At 36.2% G+C, this 21,233-nt stretch overlaps 3 protein-coding genes across 3 annotated transcripts in view; all 3 read right to left on the bottom strand.

The window, feature by feature from the left end:
- Positions 1–243, bottom strand: part of LOC132101360 (voltage-gated potassium channel subunit beta-1-like) — a 170,429-nt gene extending 170,186 nt beyond the window's left edge. The window contains exon 1 of the mRNA XM_059506257.1: positions 172–243. Within this exon, the coding sequence (XP_059362240.1) occupies positions 172–239 (68 nt within the window). The 5' untranslated portion in view covers positions 240–243. The remainder of the gene's footprint in view (positions 1–171) is intronic.
- Positions 244–5,510: 5,267 nt separating this feature from the next.
- LOC132101915 (vomeronasal type-2 receptor 1-like) lies at positions 5,511–12,042 on the bottom strand. Its single transcript, XM_059507137.1, has 6 exons — positions 11,747–12,042; positions 10,623–10,914; positions 8,885–9,694; positions 8,213–8,440; positions 7,133–7,256; positions 5,511–7,045 (listed from the first exon to the last, which is right to left on the bottom strand). Exons 1-6 carry the CDS (start codon positions 11,986–11,988, stop codon positions 5,985–5,987), a joined length of 2,757 nt encoding a protein of 918 aa, XP_059363120.1. The 5' UTR covers positions 11,989–12,042; the 3' UTR covers positions 5,511–5,984.
- A 4,042-nt stretch (positions 12,043–16,084) lies between these two features.
- LOC132101350 (GMP synthase [glutamine-hydrolyzing]-like) overlaps positions 16,085–21,233 on the bottom strand; it is a 32,530-nt gene continuing 27,381 nt past the window's right edge. Inside the window, exons 15-16 of the mRNA XM_059506243.1 lie at positions 17,934–18,106; positions 16,085–17,854 (exon numbers count right to left, since the gene is read on the bottom strand). Coding sequence (XP_059362226.1) covers positions 17,753–17,854; positions 17,934–18,106 — 275 coding nt within the window. The 3' untranslated portion in view covers positions 16,085–17,752. The remainder of the gene's footprint in view (positions 17,855–17,933; positions 18,107–21,233) is intronic.

Below are 21,233 nucleotides of genomic sequence, written 5' to 3'. Positions count from 1 at the left end.
TTAATAGTCAAATGGCCAAAATGATATTAATAACAATTAACAGGTTACATTTTTAGGTGGTCTGCTTCAGTGATTGTTCATGTCAAAATGACTGAATTGGCAATCAAATCAAGGCTTTACTGAAGCCAATTTGAACAGAGAAACAGTTCAAGGTAAGATGCTTTTTCTCACCTGTAGGGCACTTTTGAACTTCTGCGACATCTGTCACTGTCATCTGTCATGTCTCGTTCTGCCTCCATTTTATCTAGATATTTAGCCCACCTGAAAAGCATTTATTATACAACACTTGAGCAGACTGTTAATGGAGGTCTCTCAGAAGCTCTCAGCAGTTTCTATCATCATAGAATAACACAAACTACTATGCCCAAACAACAATCTGTTGATGATGATTATCTGCTTGGTAAATAACGTGTCTTTGAGTGGTGAGCTTTTTTAAACTCTGATTCATTCCCACTCTGTCAGTTGATGGGACTTGAGCTTGATGGGTGATTATTGAATTTATTTTTAGTTAATAGCTTTTAAGTAAAGCTAAGGTGCCATTTAGATTATCAATTTATTTATTTATTTATTTATTTGAACATCAGCTACAAAATAACATGCATATCTTAAGTTTCTCAACAACAAAAAAAAAAGTTTAGTATTTGAATTTTTTTTTTTTTTTGAGACTTGTGATGTATACATAAGTGGATAAAAAATGATTTATTTTTAAGAACACCAAACACATACCTCAACCTTCTTTGGAGAGTTCAAACCATTCTGAACGCTCTTACAACTCTTAACTTTTACATATACATTTTTGACTCCAAGTTCATACATCATAAAATGCCCGCAGAGTGTTCAGTAATCTGACATGTTGGAGTAGAACCCCACAGATTCACCATGAACCGAAGGGCAACCCTTGACACGAATCCCATCCTCCAAAATAGTAGCAAGAGCATGCATCCTAACACCTACCATTGGATTGAATCTATTATTAATCGCAGCGCTTTAACAAGTTGTTCACAAAGACCTGATGAATTATTAAAATCATACCTTGACAGGTCAGTTGGTTTGCATTTATCAGTGCTCAGTGTTTTCAGTGGTCAGTCCAGAGTTGAATGGCCACTTGGCCTTTCTGCCAAGACCATATTCAAGTATTTTGTTTACACCACAGCCACAGTTACCAGGCACACACACATATAGACTACAAAAGGTCTTCCTCAGGCACTCTGGACTATTCCTCACTGAGGGTGTGTTGTTACACATCCAATTATAGAAAAAATATCATCACTCCACAAGGCATCTAGAGTGGCAAGTGGCATTAAGTGAGCCATGCACACTCATTCTGTCTCACACACCTCATACATATTGTTTATCTATAGAATGCACAAACTCTGGCCTTTATTCAAGAAGATATAGTGGGGTTCAAAAATCAAAAAAGTTAAATGCGTTCAGAATATTTGTCATAGTTTTAGTGACAATGACATAAATTATAGACCAGGTATGAAAAATGTACAGAGTTTTCCAGTTATTGTTTTAATAAAAAATACCAAGGGGGTAAAATTATGGTGCCCGTAAGGTGACATGTCTAGTTGACTTAGTTTTGTCGTGGCCGCGACATAACTCGTGGAAATGTAATAATATGTTGTGGCCATGGGATATTAATTTGAGGGAACGTCATATTAACTAATGGTAACGTGATATTATGTCATGGCCACAAGATAATTTTGTTGAGGGAACGACATCCATTTCTCGTGGCCATGACGTCTTATGTTGAGGAAATGACATATTTTTCACGTGGCCATGAGTTTAATGTGTAAACATCCCTGCGTGACCATAGCAACCAGGGATTATCAGAAGTGGATTAATTAATATTTTATTTTAAATTAAGAAATCATTATATTATTTATTTAAAAAATTATTACATCATTAAATTGTTATATTAACCATAGGCCTTGGCTACCGTGTTATATTACGTGCGATAGTCAACATTCACATGTATCATGAATAAATGTTAGATAAAATGCATAATATGAAATAGGCCTATTAGAAAAATTTTATCCATCCTACAGTCTTGTAAGTCCATTAACTGATCGTCTTTTCTCCATAAAATTTTTGTTTATTATTATTAGCATATTATTATTGGTTATATTTTCATATTAATTTATATTCAATTTTTCCCTTCATTTCAATCTCTTTACATTCTGAATACTTTTGTAAAGAATAGCCTACTGTAAATGCTTGATATGTCAATAAAACTTTGATTTTGCTGACTGGAATTTTAACTGGAATGCAGTTTCAACATTTCATTTTATTTTTGCAACTTAGTAGACCATAATTATAAACGCCATAGTGTTTCGATGAGGAATTAATCATCCACGTAGTTTCATTTGTAAATGAAAAAACAACACACCCATTTATCATAACAAATGGGAATAAATACAAAACCTTATAGGCATAATTGTCAGTCATTTATTTACCATATATAGCCTATGGTAGGCTTAATGCTAGCATAATAATACAAACAGATAATCCTGGGTTGCTATGGTCACACAAGTTTGTTTATGTATTAACTCGTGGCAACAAGAAAAATATGTCATTCCCTCAACATAAGAAGTTATGATCATGACATAAGGATGATCTCGTGGCCATGACATATTATCATGTTTCCACAAGTTATTATATCGAGGCCACAACAAAACTAAGTGAACCGAACATGTCACCTTACGGGCACCATATAAAATGCCCCCAAGTCATACAAAGCAATTTTCTTTACAGAAAAATCAGAGCACATGCAGTTTTAGTTTAAAATTTAAAAAGAATACAATAATTATGAATTATAGCCTATTTTAACAATTTTGTTAGCTGATGCTAAGTGGCTTGCTAATTAGCTAGCTGATGCTAATTTGAGGTAATTTTTAAATATAAAGTTCAAATATTTTTTATTCAACCAACTAGCTAGAATACATCTGATGGAAAAACAGAGGATTTGATCATCAAAACATAGCAACTACAGTAATTAAGACATGTTCTTTGGGGGAGTTTTACCCCACAGACTATGTTTGAGAAATAAAATCTGTCATTCTGAAAATATAATTTTTTTTTTTTAAATAACACATGATCCCTATAGGGCCCAACTTAGCTCATATCATATATAACGGTGATGTTCTACAAAACAATAATCTTTAAAACCCTCTTTTCTTACTGCCGAAAACTAGATCCTTTCCTGTGAAATCTATTCTCTCTCCAGTACATCACCAGTGTTAGCTTTATGGAGAATACTTCTACATCACTCTTGTCAATGTAGTCCATAGTTACAATAAAAATTATCGACTTTATGTAGTTATTTTGGGGAAAACAGTAGGGGAATGTTTATAGGGGCATTTTCATATATATATATATATATATATATAGTATAATTTATGAATTTTTTAAAGATGAACAATGTTCTTTAGAACGGGAACTGTTAAGAGTCTGTGGGGGTTTTATTCTCCAAATGATTAAATATTAAAAATAAAGAATATTCAACAGGGAATTTCTTGTAACTTTTATTTTATGAATAAGATAAAACAAAGAGACAACGCAATACACATGTTTTTATTAGTACTGTTTAAGGGCAACAGAGTGAAGGCCTCAGCAGAGTCCTGTCCAGAACTGGGTACCCCTTAAACAGTTCACATTAGATGCAATTTGTGTATGAATCCATGATGCCTCCCGTATATGTCTAAAACACATGCAGTCTAATCTAAATTTGAAAATTAATTTTCAAATCCATAAATAAATCAACATCATAGTTTACAGAATTTTCACAAAAATATACTTCATTTTTTTCTTTAGCAAAACTATTGCAATTATTATTTTATAAAACAACTGAGAACCAACAGTTTTATTTATTGTGTTATTTCCAGTGGAAAGAGATTTGTTTATGGACCTTAAATGCTTCCACCTGCTGTCAGACATCAGTATTACATTTACCTCTTTATTTTTCATCCTTTTAAAACTAAAATTTGCCTCTTATAAAGATTTGTTATATATTGTATGATGTAGTGCAGGTTTTTTTTTTTTTGAACAACTAAGTCATACAAATATCCGAGCGCAAATTCCTGCTCATTTACAGGGGTTGTTTCATTTTCTTATTCACTTCTCTTTATTTGATTCTATTTTTATGATTTGTAGTTTAAACTACCAAAAAAATAAATAAATAAATTGTTCCTTGATCATTTGAAATTAAATGTACATAGTATGAAAACAAAATGTAACTGTATGAAAAAAATATATATATATATTGGGTTTAACATGGATTAATTTATTCATTATCCGTGTTGCACCTTTTCGTCTAAAGGCCTTTCCACATTGAGCGCGAAAAAGCAAAATGAATATCGGACACGATGACGCCATGTAAAAAAAAAACAACAACAACAGATTCCTGTGGATATTTCCGCATAAACTGCGAAGATTTGCGCACCGAAAAAGGCGAATGTTTTTTCCCAAACCAGATTCATCTTTTCAGATACGCAAAGCGACAACATGGGCCATCCAATAAGATTTGAGCATCACATCACGTGGCCAGAGCAACTGCTGTTACCCAAAAGGTTGACGCGTTGGCGCTAAAAGTTCAGAAGAATGTATTGAGCACGTGTGTAAAAACTAACGCATTCTCATCCCAAGGCGTCATATACTGACCCTCTTGACATTTCGTCAACATCCTACGCATTTGGCACCCTCTAGCGTCAATATGAGACACAGATTATGGGTTAAGGTTAGGGTTAGGGTGGGGGTTAGGGTTAGACCGCTAGGAGGCGCCTTCTGGCCCATTTTTATCTGCTTCTAATATTGACGCTAGAGGGTGCCATGTGCGTAGGATGTTGACGAAATGTCAAGAGTGTCAGTACATGACGCCTTGGAATGAGAACGGTCTGGTAAAAACACATGAGTAGAGGGCTTTCAACCAGCATACAAAGTACATGATTATAACGATATATTTTCTATATGAAGCTCATGGTATTTTTATAACAATAAATGATGACAAAGACTCTGTCTATTATAATCAAAATCAACTAATGTTATAGATAACATTCGTAAGTTACTCGCTGAATTTTAAACAAATACATTAATAATTACATACATTTTCAAGCGTAGCTTGATGTGAATTGTAACTCTAATTATATTATGGGATATTCTGGTATATGGTATATATGAGGTATATATGTGTATATATGGGGATATTCTTGTAAGCATTAAAGATATTTGTGTTTCTGGTGTAGAACCAAACTTTATTTATTTTAATTTAATGCTGTATATTGAGCAGCGGACCATATACAAGATACATATCTGAGGAAAAATACATTGTTGGTCGGCGCCACCTAGCATGCAGGCGTGAATTAGCAGAAAGCAAACAATCGTTTCACACTCGATGTGAAAGCACATGTGTCGATGTGTCGGCAATTCACCTCACTTTTTCACATTGTGTTCAGTATGGAAAGGTCTTAAAGTTGGATATTTAGATTTTTTTATGGTTTAATACATTTTTTATGGTTTCATTTTTTTAAACCAAGCTTCATAAATGACCCTTCCCAGCATTCTGCTGTAAGATGAATACAATGGAATGGAGCAGTTAAAAATAATTTGGACTTGTCAGCAAACCTGCAGTTATAATATTAAAAGTGTTGCAAGCAATGTACCTAATTTCAGCTTAAAGGTAAAATAGCAAGAAGAAAAAAAACACTCTGCTAGGGGTAATAGATAATGAAATATGGTCATAAAAACTATGATTATAATCATGATAAATTATGAAAAAAATAATTATTATTATAAGTAGACATGGCGAAAAAATAAGTAAAAAATTATTATATGACCCACTTAAAGCCATTTACTGTTATTCCCATTATGTTTTAGTTCTGACATCAGGTTAAATTTATATCAAAGATCCTTGAAATATGGCAAAGTCCAATATAACAAGACTTCTACATTCACCGTGACACAGTAGATAGTTTTAGGGACTGGCTTCAGTCATCTAGAGACACAGTGGATACTGTGGTTCCATTAGCGGATGCAGAGCTGGCAGCAGCAATGTCACGTGATTTGGCTCGGGGTATCATCAGTTCCTCTTTGTTCCTCTCTGGTTTGATAAGCAGCACATAGCACTTGGGGATGAAGACGCACGCGAGCAGACCGAAGCTGGAAGCCAAGATGGCAAAGATTTGCACCGCCACCATAAATTTCCCCCGCGTGCTCAGGTAGGCAGGCACGAAGGAGATCCAAACAATGAAAAACACCAACATGCCGAAAGTCACGCTCTTGCCCTCATTGAAGTGGTCTTCCAACTTTCGTGCCACAAAAGCAAAAGCGAAAGTCAGCACAGCCAAAAGAATGTCATAAGCAAAGATGGAGCAGATGAAGATGATGTTTCCAGGGTCGCACTCTAGGATGATCTTGATGTTCTGGGCGGCTGTGTTCTTCACGGGATATGGAGGCATCAGAATCAGCCACACGGTGCAACCCACCGCTTGGATCAGGGTGCACACGATCATTATCGCCCTCTGGTGCCTGGGATGAATAGGGTCTATATCATTCTTCTGAGGAATAGCTGGAGCCATGACGGCAGTGTCGGGACTCTGCTCAGATGCCGCTGCTGCTGCTTTGGCTGCCTTCATAGCAGTTTTGACAGCTTTTACGGCTCTGGCTCTCAGCATGAGCAGAGCAGATTTGCCCATTAGCGAGGAGAGGATCAGAGCAAAGCCCACAGCCAAGGCCACCTGGCTGGTCATGCAAGACCACATCTGAGGCTCACCAAGGAACGCAATGGAGCACAGGAAGGTTATCACTAAACCCAGCAGCAGGGAGAAGCTGAGCAGTGGGTCGTTGACATTCACCAAAGGTGTGTTAAGGTGCATCAATAAGATAATCGCAACTGCAATAGTCGCTAAAGCCCCGAAAGCAGCAATGGCGATCAGTGTGATCCCAAGAGGTTCACCGAAGTCCAGGAATTCAATGGTCTTTGGCACACACGTATCGTGATTGGCATTGGACCAGTAGTCTTCATCGCACTGGATACAGCCTCGTGCATCTGTTGGAAGTGTGTGAGTTGTTAAAATGGACTAAATGGTCAGTTAAAAATAACCAATAAAAAAAAAAATCTCATATTTCCCATGACCTGTTGTGTTCGAGATCTCGCCATCTGCGCAGGGGATGCAGTCAAAGCAGCAGACTGGTTCTCCTTGCCGGATACCCATCCTGGTGCCGGGCTGGCATCGTTCACTGCACACAGATCGTGGCATCTGGAACACAAGCAGTACAATAGAGAAACAACAGTTGATCATCTTAAGCTTTTAATCGGTAGCACTTTATTTTACAGTCCTGTTCCCCATGTACATACTATGTACTTATTATAGTAATTACAATAACTATGTAATAACTAGGTACTAACCCTAAACCTACCCCTAAACCTAACCCTACCCCATGTAGTTACCTTGTATTACCAGAACTTTCTTAGATAAATACACTGTAAGTACAGTATAAGTACAAGTACACGTACTGTAAAATAAAGTGCAACCTTTTAATCTATGAGATTCCACAGGCAATAACGACAAACTATTTTACTAAATTAAATATATACAAAATTAAATGTACTTAATAAATAGATATAAAATATTTATCAAATATATATAAACTTAAGAGTAGATTAAATATTTAATGTTTTAATCAACATATACTGTAGATATTTGTTAAACATATATTAATACGGCAGGGAAACACAACATTTTATTTTCTTTAGTTGTTCATCTATAAGATCCAACATGCAATAACGACAAACTATTTTACTAAATATAAATATGATCACATATTTATTAAATATAAACTAAATGCATTAGATATTAAATATTTATTGAATGTATATTAAATATTAAGAATATAATAAATATTTAATGTTTAATCAACAAAAATATTTGTCAAACGTATTAAATATCAAATATTAAACCCTGTATTCTCTCACACTTTCTCTCTATATAATAGTATATTACTGTAATTGATAGTCATACATTTTTTATAAAATATACCTTAGACAGATATATATATACATACAAAAGAGATAAAAACATTAAATGCTGTTATGAGTAGATGGATATTGCACATTTATTCAACATATATTAAATATTAAACTTATTGTTAGTACATATGCTCTATTTTATGATCATACTAAACTACACTGATCACTTAACATAACATTCCTCACCTCCAGAATATCATTGTTCCATATAATGGAGCCATTATTGATGATCAACCTCTCCTCAGGGGCTGCTGTGCTGTTGTAGTAACCAATGGGGGTATATGCAATCCCTCCTTCCGAATCGCTCTGCCAATTTAAGATTTCATAAAAGCCATCTACATCGCCATCGTGGAAGTATATCTCCTCTTTGGTGTGAGGAACAGTGTATCGGAGGTTTTTCAAGTAGTACATCAGCTAAAAGGAAAACACATAATAGTTATAAATGACACGACATAAAAAAATAAAAAAATAAAAAAAACGTATTTTTCGGACTATAAGTCGCACCTGAGTATAAGTCGCATCAGTCCAAAAATACATCATGATGAGAAAAAAACATATATAAGTCGCAATGGACTATAAGTCGCATTTAATTAGAACCAAGAACCAAGAGAAAACATTATCGTCTCCAGCCGCGAAAGGGCGCTCTATGTTTTCAGTATAGGCTACAGGAGCACAGAGCAGCATAGAGCGCCCTCTGGCGGCTGTAGACGGTAATGTTTTCTCTTGGTTCATGTCAAATTAATTTTGATAAATAGGTCCCACCTGAATATAAGTCTCAGGACCAGCCAAACTATGAAAAAAAGTGCGACTTATAGTCCGGAAAATAAGGTAAATAAAAACGGTCAAAGTGTGTTGTACCTGCCAAGGCTCAAATTTCGTAATGTCAGCACATGTCCCATTCTCAAATGGGCCACTGCCGGGTTTACAGTGCTCTAGGTTATGGAGTGCATGTGCCACGGCATATACAGCCTTATACACGTTATATGTAATCCTCAACTGTGACACGTCCGTGAAAGTATTATTTAACTTCTCCAGCATCTCTTCTCCAGTGCATCTCCTCGTGCCTCTCAATACCTCCCTATAATTCAAAGTGCAGTTGAAGACTATTCCCCAAAACTCTTCAGTCAGAGTGTCATTGTATGGAGTAACGCTCAGCAGATGCTCTTTCAGGCCTGGTATATCCGCACGCTTGACCGCGAACCCTATTGTACCTCCTAGGACAGGTAGTATGTCGGGGTGGCGGGAGATGGCGGCTGACGTGACCCAGGCCTCGCTGGCGATCCAGGTGCGGTTGGTGACGTTGTTGCGCAGCAGTTCCCCCACTAGGGGGCTCATATCCACATCAGAGGAGAACACCACGATGATCTTAGCCGTGGAATCCAGCACCGTCTGCACGATGCTCTCGATGGCTTCTGGGTTACTGACCTTGGGGAGGGTTTCGGAGAAGGATATGCAAACTCCCGCCTCCTCCACCACCTCCTTGAACCTCTTGATGCCGTATTTCCCGTAATCGTCCTCAGCGGCGATGGTACCCACCCAGGTCCAGCCAAAATTAAGCACTAGTTTGGCCATGGCCACAGACTGGTGCTCATCGCTAGGGATGGTGCGGAGGAAGGTGGGGTACTGAAACCTGCTTTCAAGAACTGAGCATGAGGATGCGTAGCTCATCTAGGAGAGCAGGAAAACAAATTCAGCACAGTTTAAATGCTCAAAGATGTATTTGTTGATGGATTTCTGATATTATAAAATAGTAATTAAAAGATGGAATAAATTGACCCCCCCCCCCCCCACACACACACACTTAAAAAAAATTATAATAATAAGCCAATGGAAAATCTTAAAAGTCTTAAAAAAATCTAGTTTAAAATGTGCTCAAGAAAGGTTTCAAATGAATGGCTCTAAAAATGTCATGTGGTATAACCATCAAGTACAAAGCAGTCTTTTTGCTGCTCAGAAAACATTTATTATTAAAGAAAAAAAAGCATTGACTAGATTTTTTTTAAGCTGAATTTTTTTTCTGCATTACTCCAGTCTTCAGTGTCACACGATCCTCCAGAAAGCACTCTAATATGCTGATTTAGTGCTCAGGAAACATTTCTTCCTATTATTAATGCTGAAAAATGTTATGCTGCTTACTACTTTTTTTGTGGAAAAGAAATATATTTATCAAAAAAGCTAACCAAACTTTTGAATGGTATTGTGTATGTGTGTTTATATATATATGTATATAGATAGACTTTTTACCAATTTACCAAAATACCATTTCCTGTTTTTTTTACATGCTTTGAATTGTTTGTTGCACATGACAAAAGAAACTTCATTTAACATAAATTTAAATATAATTAAAGTAATATTTTTCAACAAATAACAACAAAAGGTTACGCCAATAACTAAATGAGTTTTTCTTTTAAAGGATTTCCTAAACTGACCGATGCTTTTCTCTTAATTAAGATATCACAACTGTATCACCTTGATATTTTTGTACTTTATGTAAAAATGGATTCAGGTCATGGCGTTCTTTTATAGTAATTTATAAGTAATAGATCTAGTTATAATAGATCCATTGCCCCAAATACAGTGGTAGTTGAAAAGGTACTTGTGGGAAATAGTAGAGGCCGAGTATCCGGGCTGTGGCTATGGAGAGATCAGAGCCTCCAGCCCCCACCAAAGCAGAGAGAGGGGGTCCATCCCCGCAGCGGTAGTTGGGCACAGCCTCGTCCTGGCCTGTCAGGAAGGTGAGCGTTCCCTCCACGGCTTTGGAAATGGTGAAGCAGGAGTCATAGATGACGTAACCCAGCTCAGTATAAGGTAAAATGTCACTTCTGTTGTTGATCTCATTCAGGGCAAACAGCATGGTCTGAGCCCAGCGGAAAGTACGGAAGTTAAAGCTGAGTGGGAATGCACATGTTAGAATGTGATAGGGTCTCACAGATATAATTCACTAAAGGTGCTAGCTTGTGTTTATTTCAGTTTGCATGAGTGAAATGTTCATGTTTAATCCAAGTTACAATTTAATTCATTTGCTTTTATAAATCTTGCCAAATCGTACTTACGATCTTGTTGATTTTGCTCTTATTTCTCCTAGAATCTAAATCTATTTATACCACGACATGTAATACCAGCTCTCACCTCACCACTAGATGTCTCCAGGCAGGTTGATTAGCGCAGTAAACTTTTTTTTTTATTTATTTTTTTTTTTTAATGCAAGAAAAACTTGTACAAACATACAAAAAAAAAAAAAAAACAGGGAAGCGAGATATAAATACACTCCAATAAGAAGCAAATATAAAATAAAAATAAAATTAGCACAGTAAACTGTACAACAGATTATTTTCCATTGATGATGAGTTTATGGAACATAAAAACTAGTGGTCTCTCAGGAGGACAAGTTGTAATTATTCCTTGGACGACAGTTTGATTAATTTCGCATGATCAATGATTTTGTAATCTTGCAATTACAAAGGGAAGACGCAAGACAAATTAAGACCGTAATTAAGCATTTGAAATGAAGCCTCTTTTAATTTTAGAAATATGCTTTAGAAATAGTATATCGTTCTAATAACGACAAACAAGTATGCACGTTTTCTTTGAGTGCACTATTGTGATTAGTAGGCTACACCTCATAAGATATCGACTGAATAACTTTATTGCCCATTCAAATATCACGCAGTTATTGTCGACTTTTCGCTTGTATAATAAATATAAAATAGAGCTTCTCACCCCTCACAATCAGAGGACTCTGGAGCGATCGTGGTGTTGCTGTCAGTGTCCTTTAGGCGCTGATGAACGGGAAACATACCGCCAATAACCACCGTCTTCTTCTCCACTTCCTTATACCCCCTCAGGTTGAATTTGGCTTTGAGTTTGCAGCTCCCCTCAGCAGCGGTGGGTTTGTAAAGGTAAGAAACTAAACATAAAACCACCAAAAGGCGTCCTTTGGAGCTCAATCCAGTTAAATCCATTTTTAGAGTAGGAACATGTAAAAGACACGCTGCTTTGGTGTGTATGTGTTTGGAGAGGAACGCCAGACACTATGAATTAACAACGCCTGAGTTCCCATCAGCTCTTCTGGGATCTCTGAAGATTGCATAAGACAACTGATCAAAGCTGCTTTTAATGTGGATTCACATCAGGGGCAGAACAATAACCAGGACTCAAGGTATTATGTTGCAAACTGGCAGTATTCCTATTATTATTATGTTTTTCATTATATTAAATTATTTGTCTATTTAGTAATGGGATTAGTACCACAGCTTAGATATAGTTACTCAGAGGTACATTATGATGAATCATGTAGGATAACTGTTTTAATGCTTTTGATGATGAAAAAAAAAAAATCTAGGTTTAAAGGAATTGTAATATTCTACTGTTAATTTTTTTTTTTTTGAAGAAATACCTTTATTACACAATTAACTTGACAATATAAAGGCAATAAGAAATATAAAATAACACACTTATTTTTTATTTTACCAACCCTAAATTTTTTAATTGTATATCAGAAAAGGACAATATAAATCCAACATTTTGGGAGGAATGTCGTCATATATAATTTTGATATTTTTACGAGCAAATAATTTAAAAACAATACAAACAGATCATTAATTTATTATTTAAAAAAGTTATTATAATCAGTGTTGGGGGGTAATGCATAAGTAACACGAGTTATGTAATCAGATTACCTTTTTCAAATAACTAGTAAAGTAACGCGTTACTTTTTAATTTACAATAAAATATCTTGTTACTTTTTCAAATAATTAACTACTTTGTTTTCCCATTTATTGACTGACAGCTCTCCAGTCACCATGTTGAGAGAAATCGGGAGTAAGAGTGGTTTTAGACTAAATGTGGACATGCATTTAATCATCTCACTTGCACAAAAAAAAAAACAAGAAAAACCCTGGATTCAGTATTCCTCTAAATGAATGAAAACAATGCAATGGAAACATGCATTAATTACATTTATTAAATAACTCAAATATCTTTTATGCATTTAACCCCATAATCAATATCTTTGCTGCCGACCTTCTATGATGATATCCTTTCTCTTTAGAGTGTTACAAGCTCTTGGTGTATAAAGAAGATCTCTAAAGCTGCAAAGACTAAAGTCCAAAGAGATATTTTTTTAATAAAAGTTAAGAGTCAACCATGTCCTCCTAAAACAGCTCATTCTAAAGTGCCCCCCACATGTCTACATCACTATGTGGGAAGAATTGCATAACGCTGCCCAAATGTTCATTCATAGAAAGAAGGCTTAACTTTGAAAGTGAAGCTACTTAGTTTGGTCTTTCAAAAAAGGACACAACTATAAATCAGTAGTTAAGTTGTATTTACAGCACTGTTCCAGAAAAGTTCAACCCAAACATTCAGATGTGTGCAGCGCATTTTATGGAGAACTTTTTCCTGATCCTGGGAGAGAAGACTACAGTGCCAGCTGTTCTGACTCACAGTCTGTAAGTACGTTTTCATATGTAAAGGATTTGCCACTGATGATTTAAATGTGAATTCTGAGCAGTGTAGAGTAGCGCTTGTTGTTTGTCATTGCTCCGATCACAAATGCAGACATGGTTTTATGTTTATGTGGTGCAATGCAATGCAATGCATAAGAAGGCATTATAAGTCAGCGGTTCTCAATTCCAGTCCTCGCGCCCCCTGCTCTGCATATTTTGTATGTTTCTTCTATCACTTAAGATGTTTGTTCTATTTGAACGTAAGTGCCCTGCGAAGTGGACATCACAGGATATTCTGCCATGATTCCAGTTCAAAGCGGATGTATATGTTCCATTCAAAGTGCACTGAAGTGTGCGAGACGTGAATTTAAATTGTATTTATTTATTGATGTCATGTGTGTCCGTGTGTGAAGACATTGCCAGCGCAAATCGTTGAATGTGTTTTCCGAAGAGAAGTGAACTTCAACAGATTTCCCCTGCTTTTTCATGCATGGAGCTCACTTTTAATGAGCCGATTATCTGAATCTGGTGTGTTAACAGAGAGACATACAAAATGTTCAGAGCAGGGGGCCGCGAGAACTGGAACTGAGAACTGCTGGTATTGTCATTATAATCTGTTATTATGTCTTTGGTTTTAATGTTTTCGTCTAGGAATAGTATAGTATACTACAGAATAGTAACGCAATGCTTTATCACTGAGCCACAGGAACACACTGACAAATGGGACATCCTACGGTCTCGTAGACTTAATGTATTTAAAGTGCACATGAAGTGTTCCATTTGGGACAGGGCCTAAGGGGTGTAACATTTCCGTCACACGCTTGAGGTATTCGGCCAGTCACAACTCACTGGATAGCTGGCCAATCAAAGCACACCTTCGCTTTTTTTGTTTTTCTTTATTTTTGTTTCGTTGCTGAAGAGTGTTGAACTTTCTTCTCATGCATTCTATGCTTAATGCGATCTGAGGTGTATTCATTTCACTTTTGGTGTGAAAGGGCCTTTACATTAACCAAAAATAGAAATTTTTATATTAAAAACAAATTAGCAAGCGCAGACCAGAAGAGAAAAAGTAATGCAATGTAAAGCAATTAGTTACTTTTTAGGTAGTAACGCAATATTGTAATGCATTACATTTAAAAGTAACTTTCCCTAACACTGATTATAATAAACTCCTTCATATATCATTTTTATATATTTACGAGCTAATAATTCAATTATACAAATATCATTCATTTATTATTTTAAAACATTATTATAACATAGTAGAAATTGCAGTTTCTAACACTTCACAATATGTTCTCAGTTATCAGAGTCATTGTAGAATGTTCTACATGGATGTGCATGTACAAATGTATACAAAAGTCTTTATCATGTGCATGTATTTTGTGTTTACTGCATTATTATCTTCTCTCTCTCTCTGTAGACTTATAGTTTGTCTCTATAAAAACTTTTCAAGAAGTGAAACAGTAAAAAAAAAAAAAAAAGAATCTCTTTTTTTTTCAGACATTAAAACCATTGTAATTAAAGATCAGTCTACTGACTGGGACATTTAGTATAGAGACAGATGAAGATGATGGGGTGAACAGCACAGCATCACCATGGGGTTTGATTTAATTGTGTTCGACATGCTTCAGCTTGTTGGGTGACAGCACAGCACTGGTGCTTGAACCTCCCCTGCTGTTTAGCTCTATAATAGGTTTGATACTGTATCTTTCCTTTCCTTTGGGATCTTGTTGTTTGTGGATGTGCTTGTCACTACATGTCCTTCAGTTAGAACAGTGACACACACCTGAACCCTCTTCCCAAGTGAAAGGGAGAAACACGCACACAAACACACAAGGAGTTCACAAACAACTGCCTGTCACGTTACACAATATCTGCTCCTAACGCTTCAGTGAAACATCACTAGTCATTAGTTTAACTACTAACAAGTTTGAACTGTCCCTTTTTTACATATTGTGCTGACACAGAGGAGGACCCTTGACATTTACATGAACATTGTAATAAAAATGTGTTCAAAAACAGCTGAAGAATGTATTCAAAATATCTTTGGATTAAGAAATATATGAGTAACCATTGTGGGTTGCAATAGTAACTTGGTCCACTAGTGGGCGCACTTGCCTTTTTTTATTGACAGACGCCTTATTTGCAACATAAACACAGTAATTTACCAGATGTCTTAATGTCAGAGTCTCGATAGAATTCCACAAATTCCATGTGAAAGTGGATAATCAAGTCATCCACAACAGTTGTTATTGTTAATTTTCTATTAAAACTTGTGTCCATTAATTGAAGCAAAGCTAAAATCAAATATTATACAAAAACAAACATTTAAAGAATTGGGAGCTGAAAAGTATAAGTTGGGGAGTGGTTAATATTGCACTTTTTAACCCTTATGAAATATTGCATATGGTTATGCAAGGATTTATCAGCACATTACTGTTGTCTCTTATACAGTAATAGCACTAATTTCTTTCACATGCATGCATATACTCACGTTGAACAAAAAATTATACATATTTTATAGTATTAGGAATATTTAACCTTTTAATTAACTATACCAGAAGTGTGAACCAAATGCAAATTGTATACAATTAATCAGTGAAAGATCTTGTGATGAGAGAAATCTGAACAGAGTTCTTTATTAAAGCTCGGTTTGCATTATACAAATATCAGTTTCAAACTGCATGCGGTGGCCTGGTCTGAGGCACAATTCTAAGGTAAAACAGCATTGTTTAGGTTTAAACAAAAAAAGGGGTAAAAGGTAAAAAGGGGGGGGGGGTCAACATAGAATTGCATAAATTAAACTGAATATCATATAATATTGCAGTTTACCCACTAGGAATTTAAACGTGTTAGTTGTATTTTTAATAGACAAGTAAAATATACACATGATAAAGGAGACACTGCGAAAAAGACATTAAGAACAGGATTTGCAGTTAAGACAAGGAAGTTCATCTTGCATTGAGTTTTTTGCTGAAGTTTGAAAGTGAAATCTTTGAAGACAATAAATATCAAGCATGTTTTTCATATCACAACAATTCTCTACATCATAAATCAGACAGGGTATTGGACACAGATCTCCATTTGAGCCCAATCAAAACCCCTATTCTCTCTATACATAATAACACGCTTCTGTTAAAGGAGTGGAATATTAATAATGATGAGGCCACATACACAGGAGGATGTGTCCTGTCAATCACCTATTCTTCTTCCCTCTGTAAATCGCCTTTCAAAACACTATTGTTCCACCTAGCACAAAAAAAATAATAAAAGAAATAAAAAAAAATACCAAGGCCTTTATTGGTGAAAATAAGTACACTGTTGATCTTACATGCTTATAAGACCAGCCCAGGCTAACTCAACTATGATCGTGATGTAAAATGAAAACAACAAAAATACACATTTTCTCACTTTTCTCTATTCAAATGTCAATAATCCTTTTCATGAAAAGACAGAAGAAAATAATGCAGCATTAAATAAAGTTGCATCCCTGAAAAACAAAATAACTGAAAAAAAGAGGCACAAATTTCAGGAGGCCTTTAGATTACGGGTCTCCTTCACAGAAAAATCTCTGTGATGAACCAACAGCGTAAGAGTGGCATTTAGCAAACTGTCTGACCTCATCAGTATTTGGCAAATAAACATCAATTGGTCACGTTTAAGGAGCTACTACTGCTAGTCTTTACCTGCCACTTCCATAGAAGAATTCAAGCAAGAATTCCAAACCGAAATCAACACTGCACAAACAGAGTTAATAAAAACAAGTTTATCTTAAAGGCCAAAAGCAGCAACACTTAGAACGTAACCCTTGAACAAGTGGACTTGCTTAAAAAAACGGCATTCTTCGTGTCATGCTGCAATGGACAGTCAACTGCCCTGAAATTATCTTTGACCTGCAGTGGCTACAACAGAAAGCATGGAGGAGACAATGCATTAATCATAGAGAGCTGATAAAAAAGTAATTAAGTCAATGTATCATCATTATTATCATCAGTGATCAGGATAATAACAACAACACTTATAATACCAATATTACAACCGACCCCAGATAATAAGGCGCAACTGAAGTAGCATTGTCAGTTAAGCGCCAATCACAGTACAACCTGCCATTGTAGGGAATGTTCCGGTCTCAGTGGGACAATGACAGGGCGGTGTGCCTAAAGGGGGTCGCGGGAGAGGAGAAAAAGGGTTTGAGGGGAATGTAGCAGTACTGGGAAAGGGGGAGGTAGAAGAGGAGTCGACAAGGATAAATCTGAGGATACAAAAGTCCACGGTTCTACTCCCATTCGGTGGTTCCCGGTGGCTTGGACGTCAGGTCATACATCACTCTGGAGATGCCTGGGATTTTCTTGATCTCGTTGACCATCTTGAGAACCACCTGTGGCCAGAGGAGCATGAGTTAATGTGTGGAAATGACGTAGGGTTTTTATGTGTGGATAGAGGATCTGATCTCTCACCTCTTCAGGTATTTGGTTGTCTGGAGTAGCGGCGATGCCGGTCATGAAGTCGCTGGTGATGAAGGTTCTGATGACGACACACCGTCTGCAGGACGGCTGCTTCTGCAGCAGGTCACGATCAAAGTGCAGTGGGGTGAGGATGACTGGCATCTGGCTGATCTTACTTGAGTAGCCTGGATATCAAGCAAAGATGTATACAAAATATATATTTTAATATATGATGAATATATGACAACTTATCCATTTATTAAGGGTTCAAGCGCATAGCACTGAAACCCTATTGTAATTGTTAGAATGGCCGAGGATCAGCAATCTCCATCTAAAATTGATCGGGATGGCAGTAATCACAGTCTAAGACCTCACCAAGGCTCACCCCAATTGGCCTGACGGGGGCGCTACAGTGATCAAAAGTACAAATCACTCATAACTCCTAAACCGCGAGTCACAGGCTTAAATGTCTTATCTCAGTGGAATCCTGGGATCATGTTGGACAAAACGCATAAACTCATTGAAAATAATAAAACAATCTAAGGTTTTAATTTAGCACAATGGCTAGATTAACAAATAACCAGACGCCACCTGATTCAAAAATTCCATCAAAGTTTAATAGTAATGACTTTATGAATTTGTCCACTGATAAAATAGATAACATCAGAAATACAATAACAAATGTAGATTCTACAGCGTTTTATACTTCAGTTTCATCCATCACACCCAAAGATAAACTGCAGTGCTTTACAACTATAGGACAGGAAGAGCTAAATAAACGTATCACTGTATCTAAACCAACAACAGGTTTATTAGATCCTGTACCCACTAAATTACTGAAAGAGTTGTTACCTGTAGCAGAAGTACTGCTTCTCAATATTATTAACTTGTCGCTATCTTTAGGTCATGTCCCAAAACCATTTAAGCCGGCGGTTATTAAGCCTCTTATTAAAAAAACCACAACTAGATCCTAGTGAACTGGCAAATTATAGGCCCATTTCAAATCTTCCATTTACATCTAAAATTTTAGAAAAAGTGGTCTCTGCTCACTTGTGCTCCTTCCTGCAAAAAAAAGATCTGTACGAAGAATTTCAGTCAGGTTTCAGGCCCCACCATAGCACAGAAACTGCACTTGTTAAAATTACAAATGACTTGCTTCTTGCGTCAGATCAAGGCTGCATCTCATTGCTAATTTTACTTGATCTTAGTCCTGCGTTCGACACCATAGATCATGACATACTCATAGATCAATTACAAAACTATACAGGTATTCAAGGAGAGGCTTTAAGATGGTTTAGATCTTACCTGTCCGATCTTTTCAACTTTGTTTATTTAAATGGGGAGTCATCTCATTTATCACCAGTAAAATGGGGAGTGCCACAAGGATCCGTCCTAGGTCCTCTGCTATTTTCAATATAAATGTTGCCCCTTGGTAATATTATTAGAAAATACGGGAATAGTTCCCAATGTTATGGTGATAATACTCAACTATATATCTCAACGAGACCAGATCAAACTTCTAAATTATCCAAGCTAACAGTGTGTTAAAAATGTAAAAGATTGGATGACCAATAATTTTCTCCTATTAAATTCAGGTAAGAAAGAGATATTACTTATTGGACCAAAAAAAAACAGTACACACAATCTCGTAGATTACAGTTTGCAACTAGACGGATGTACTGTTACTTCCTCTACAGTCAAAAATCTGGGTGTTATATTAGACAGCAACTTGTCTTTGAAAACCATATTTCCCATTTTACAAAAACAGCATTCTTCCATCTTAGAAACACTGCCAAGCTACGAAACATGTTACCTGTTTCTGATGCAGAAAAGCTAGTTCATGCATTCATGACCCCTAGACTGAACTATTGTAATGCACTGCTAGGTGCTTGTCCTGCATCTTCAATAAACAAGCTACAGGTTGTCCAAAATTCAGCGACAAGAGCCCTTACCAGGTCAAGAAAATATGATCAAATTACCCCAATTGTACACTCTCTGCACTAGCTACCTATTAAGCTCTGGAATAGCCTTCCTGATAATGTTCGGGGTTCAGACACTCTCTATGTTTAAATCTAGATTAAAATCTCTTTTTTTCCAAGCATTCAAATAATGCATCTCATGATTTTGGACTGCAGTTATATCTGATCAAATGCACATAATTATTCTTTAGTTTGGGTTAAACTAATTAATTTTACTTTGTTGGAACAGCAGCTATGCTCATAATGTCTCTATTTGTTTCTCTGTACTAGGATTTACACAAGCTCCAGTCTGTATCCAGAATACCTGAGAAGAGATGATGGCAACCCCTCTGAGGGCCTTAGATGATGCTAACCCTGAAACAACATACAGAACTACCAAATATTGCTACAAGTGTGATTGCATCATATAATAATTGCTGGTAATAGTGTTAAAAATTTATGCCATATGCACATAAACTGACAGTCACCACTGATAAGCTACTACTAAATATTGTAGAAACTTAATTTTCTGTAAAGTTGCTTTGCAGTGATTTGTATCGTAAAAAGCACTACACAAATAAACTTGAATTGAATTGAAAAAGTCTGTCCGTTTCCACTGATGCTGCCTTCACGTGCTACCAGAATGATTGTGAATAGGAATGTGGTATTTAAAAATTGCATATGAAAGCAATGTGAAATCGATCACTTGAATTTGACAAGCTCATAATCATATGTGGGACTTATAAAGTTCATGTTAGCACACGATGGCACAACGAGACCAGCTATGTTGTTATTTTTATGCCGTGCTCCCCGTCTGTGTAATTCATAAATAATCTGACAGGGTGCAGAATTCGGCACGACGCTGGTTCAAACATATATGGCTGAACACCGCTACTATCATTTTCTGTGTGTGAGAGCGTGTTTTGTTATTGCTGGCATGCCGTGCGCAAGCTCTAGAAACTCTACCCTCTTCTGAAAAGGGAGGCAGTAGCACCAGCTTGTTTTCATTTAAAGGGACAAACACAAAAAACGGTGCAATTAAAAGAAAATGGCAATTTCAACAAGCTTTGAAAAATTATCTGAAGGTTATTTTGAGCTAAATCTTCACATACACACTCTGGGGACATCAGAGACTTATTTTACATCATGTAAAAAATGGGCTTAATAGATCACCTTTAAGGCCCTTTTCACACCAAGGTTGATATGTATAGAATTAACTATAAAGTTTAGTTAATAATTAATTATAAAATAAACAATATTGTTGAAATCACTTTAAGAATTTTTTTTTCCAGCTGAAAGACAATTCCAGGCAACTTTAAAGAACCTGAGTATTCAATCCTCAGACTGTTAGCAT

Source organism: Carassius carassius, chromosome 23 (assembly GCF_963082965.1).
Source record: "Carassius carassius chromosome 23, fCarCar2.1, whole genome shotgun sequence".
In the NCBI taxonomy this organism is placed as follows: domain Eukaryota; kingdom Metazoa; phylum Chordata; class Actinopteri; order Cypriniformes; family Cyprinidae; genus Carassius; species Carassius carassius.
Note: the sequence above shows the minus strand (reverse complement) of the source record. Positions and strands in the feature narration are given on the sequence as shown.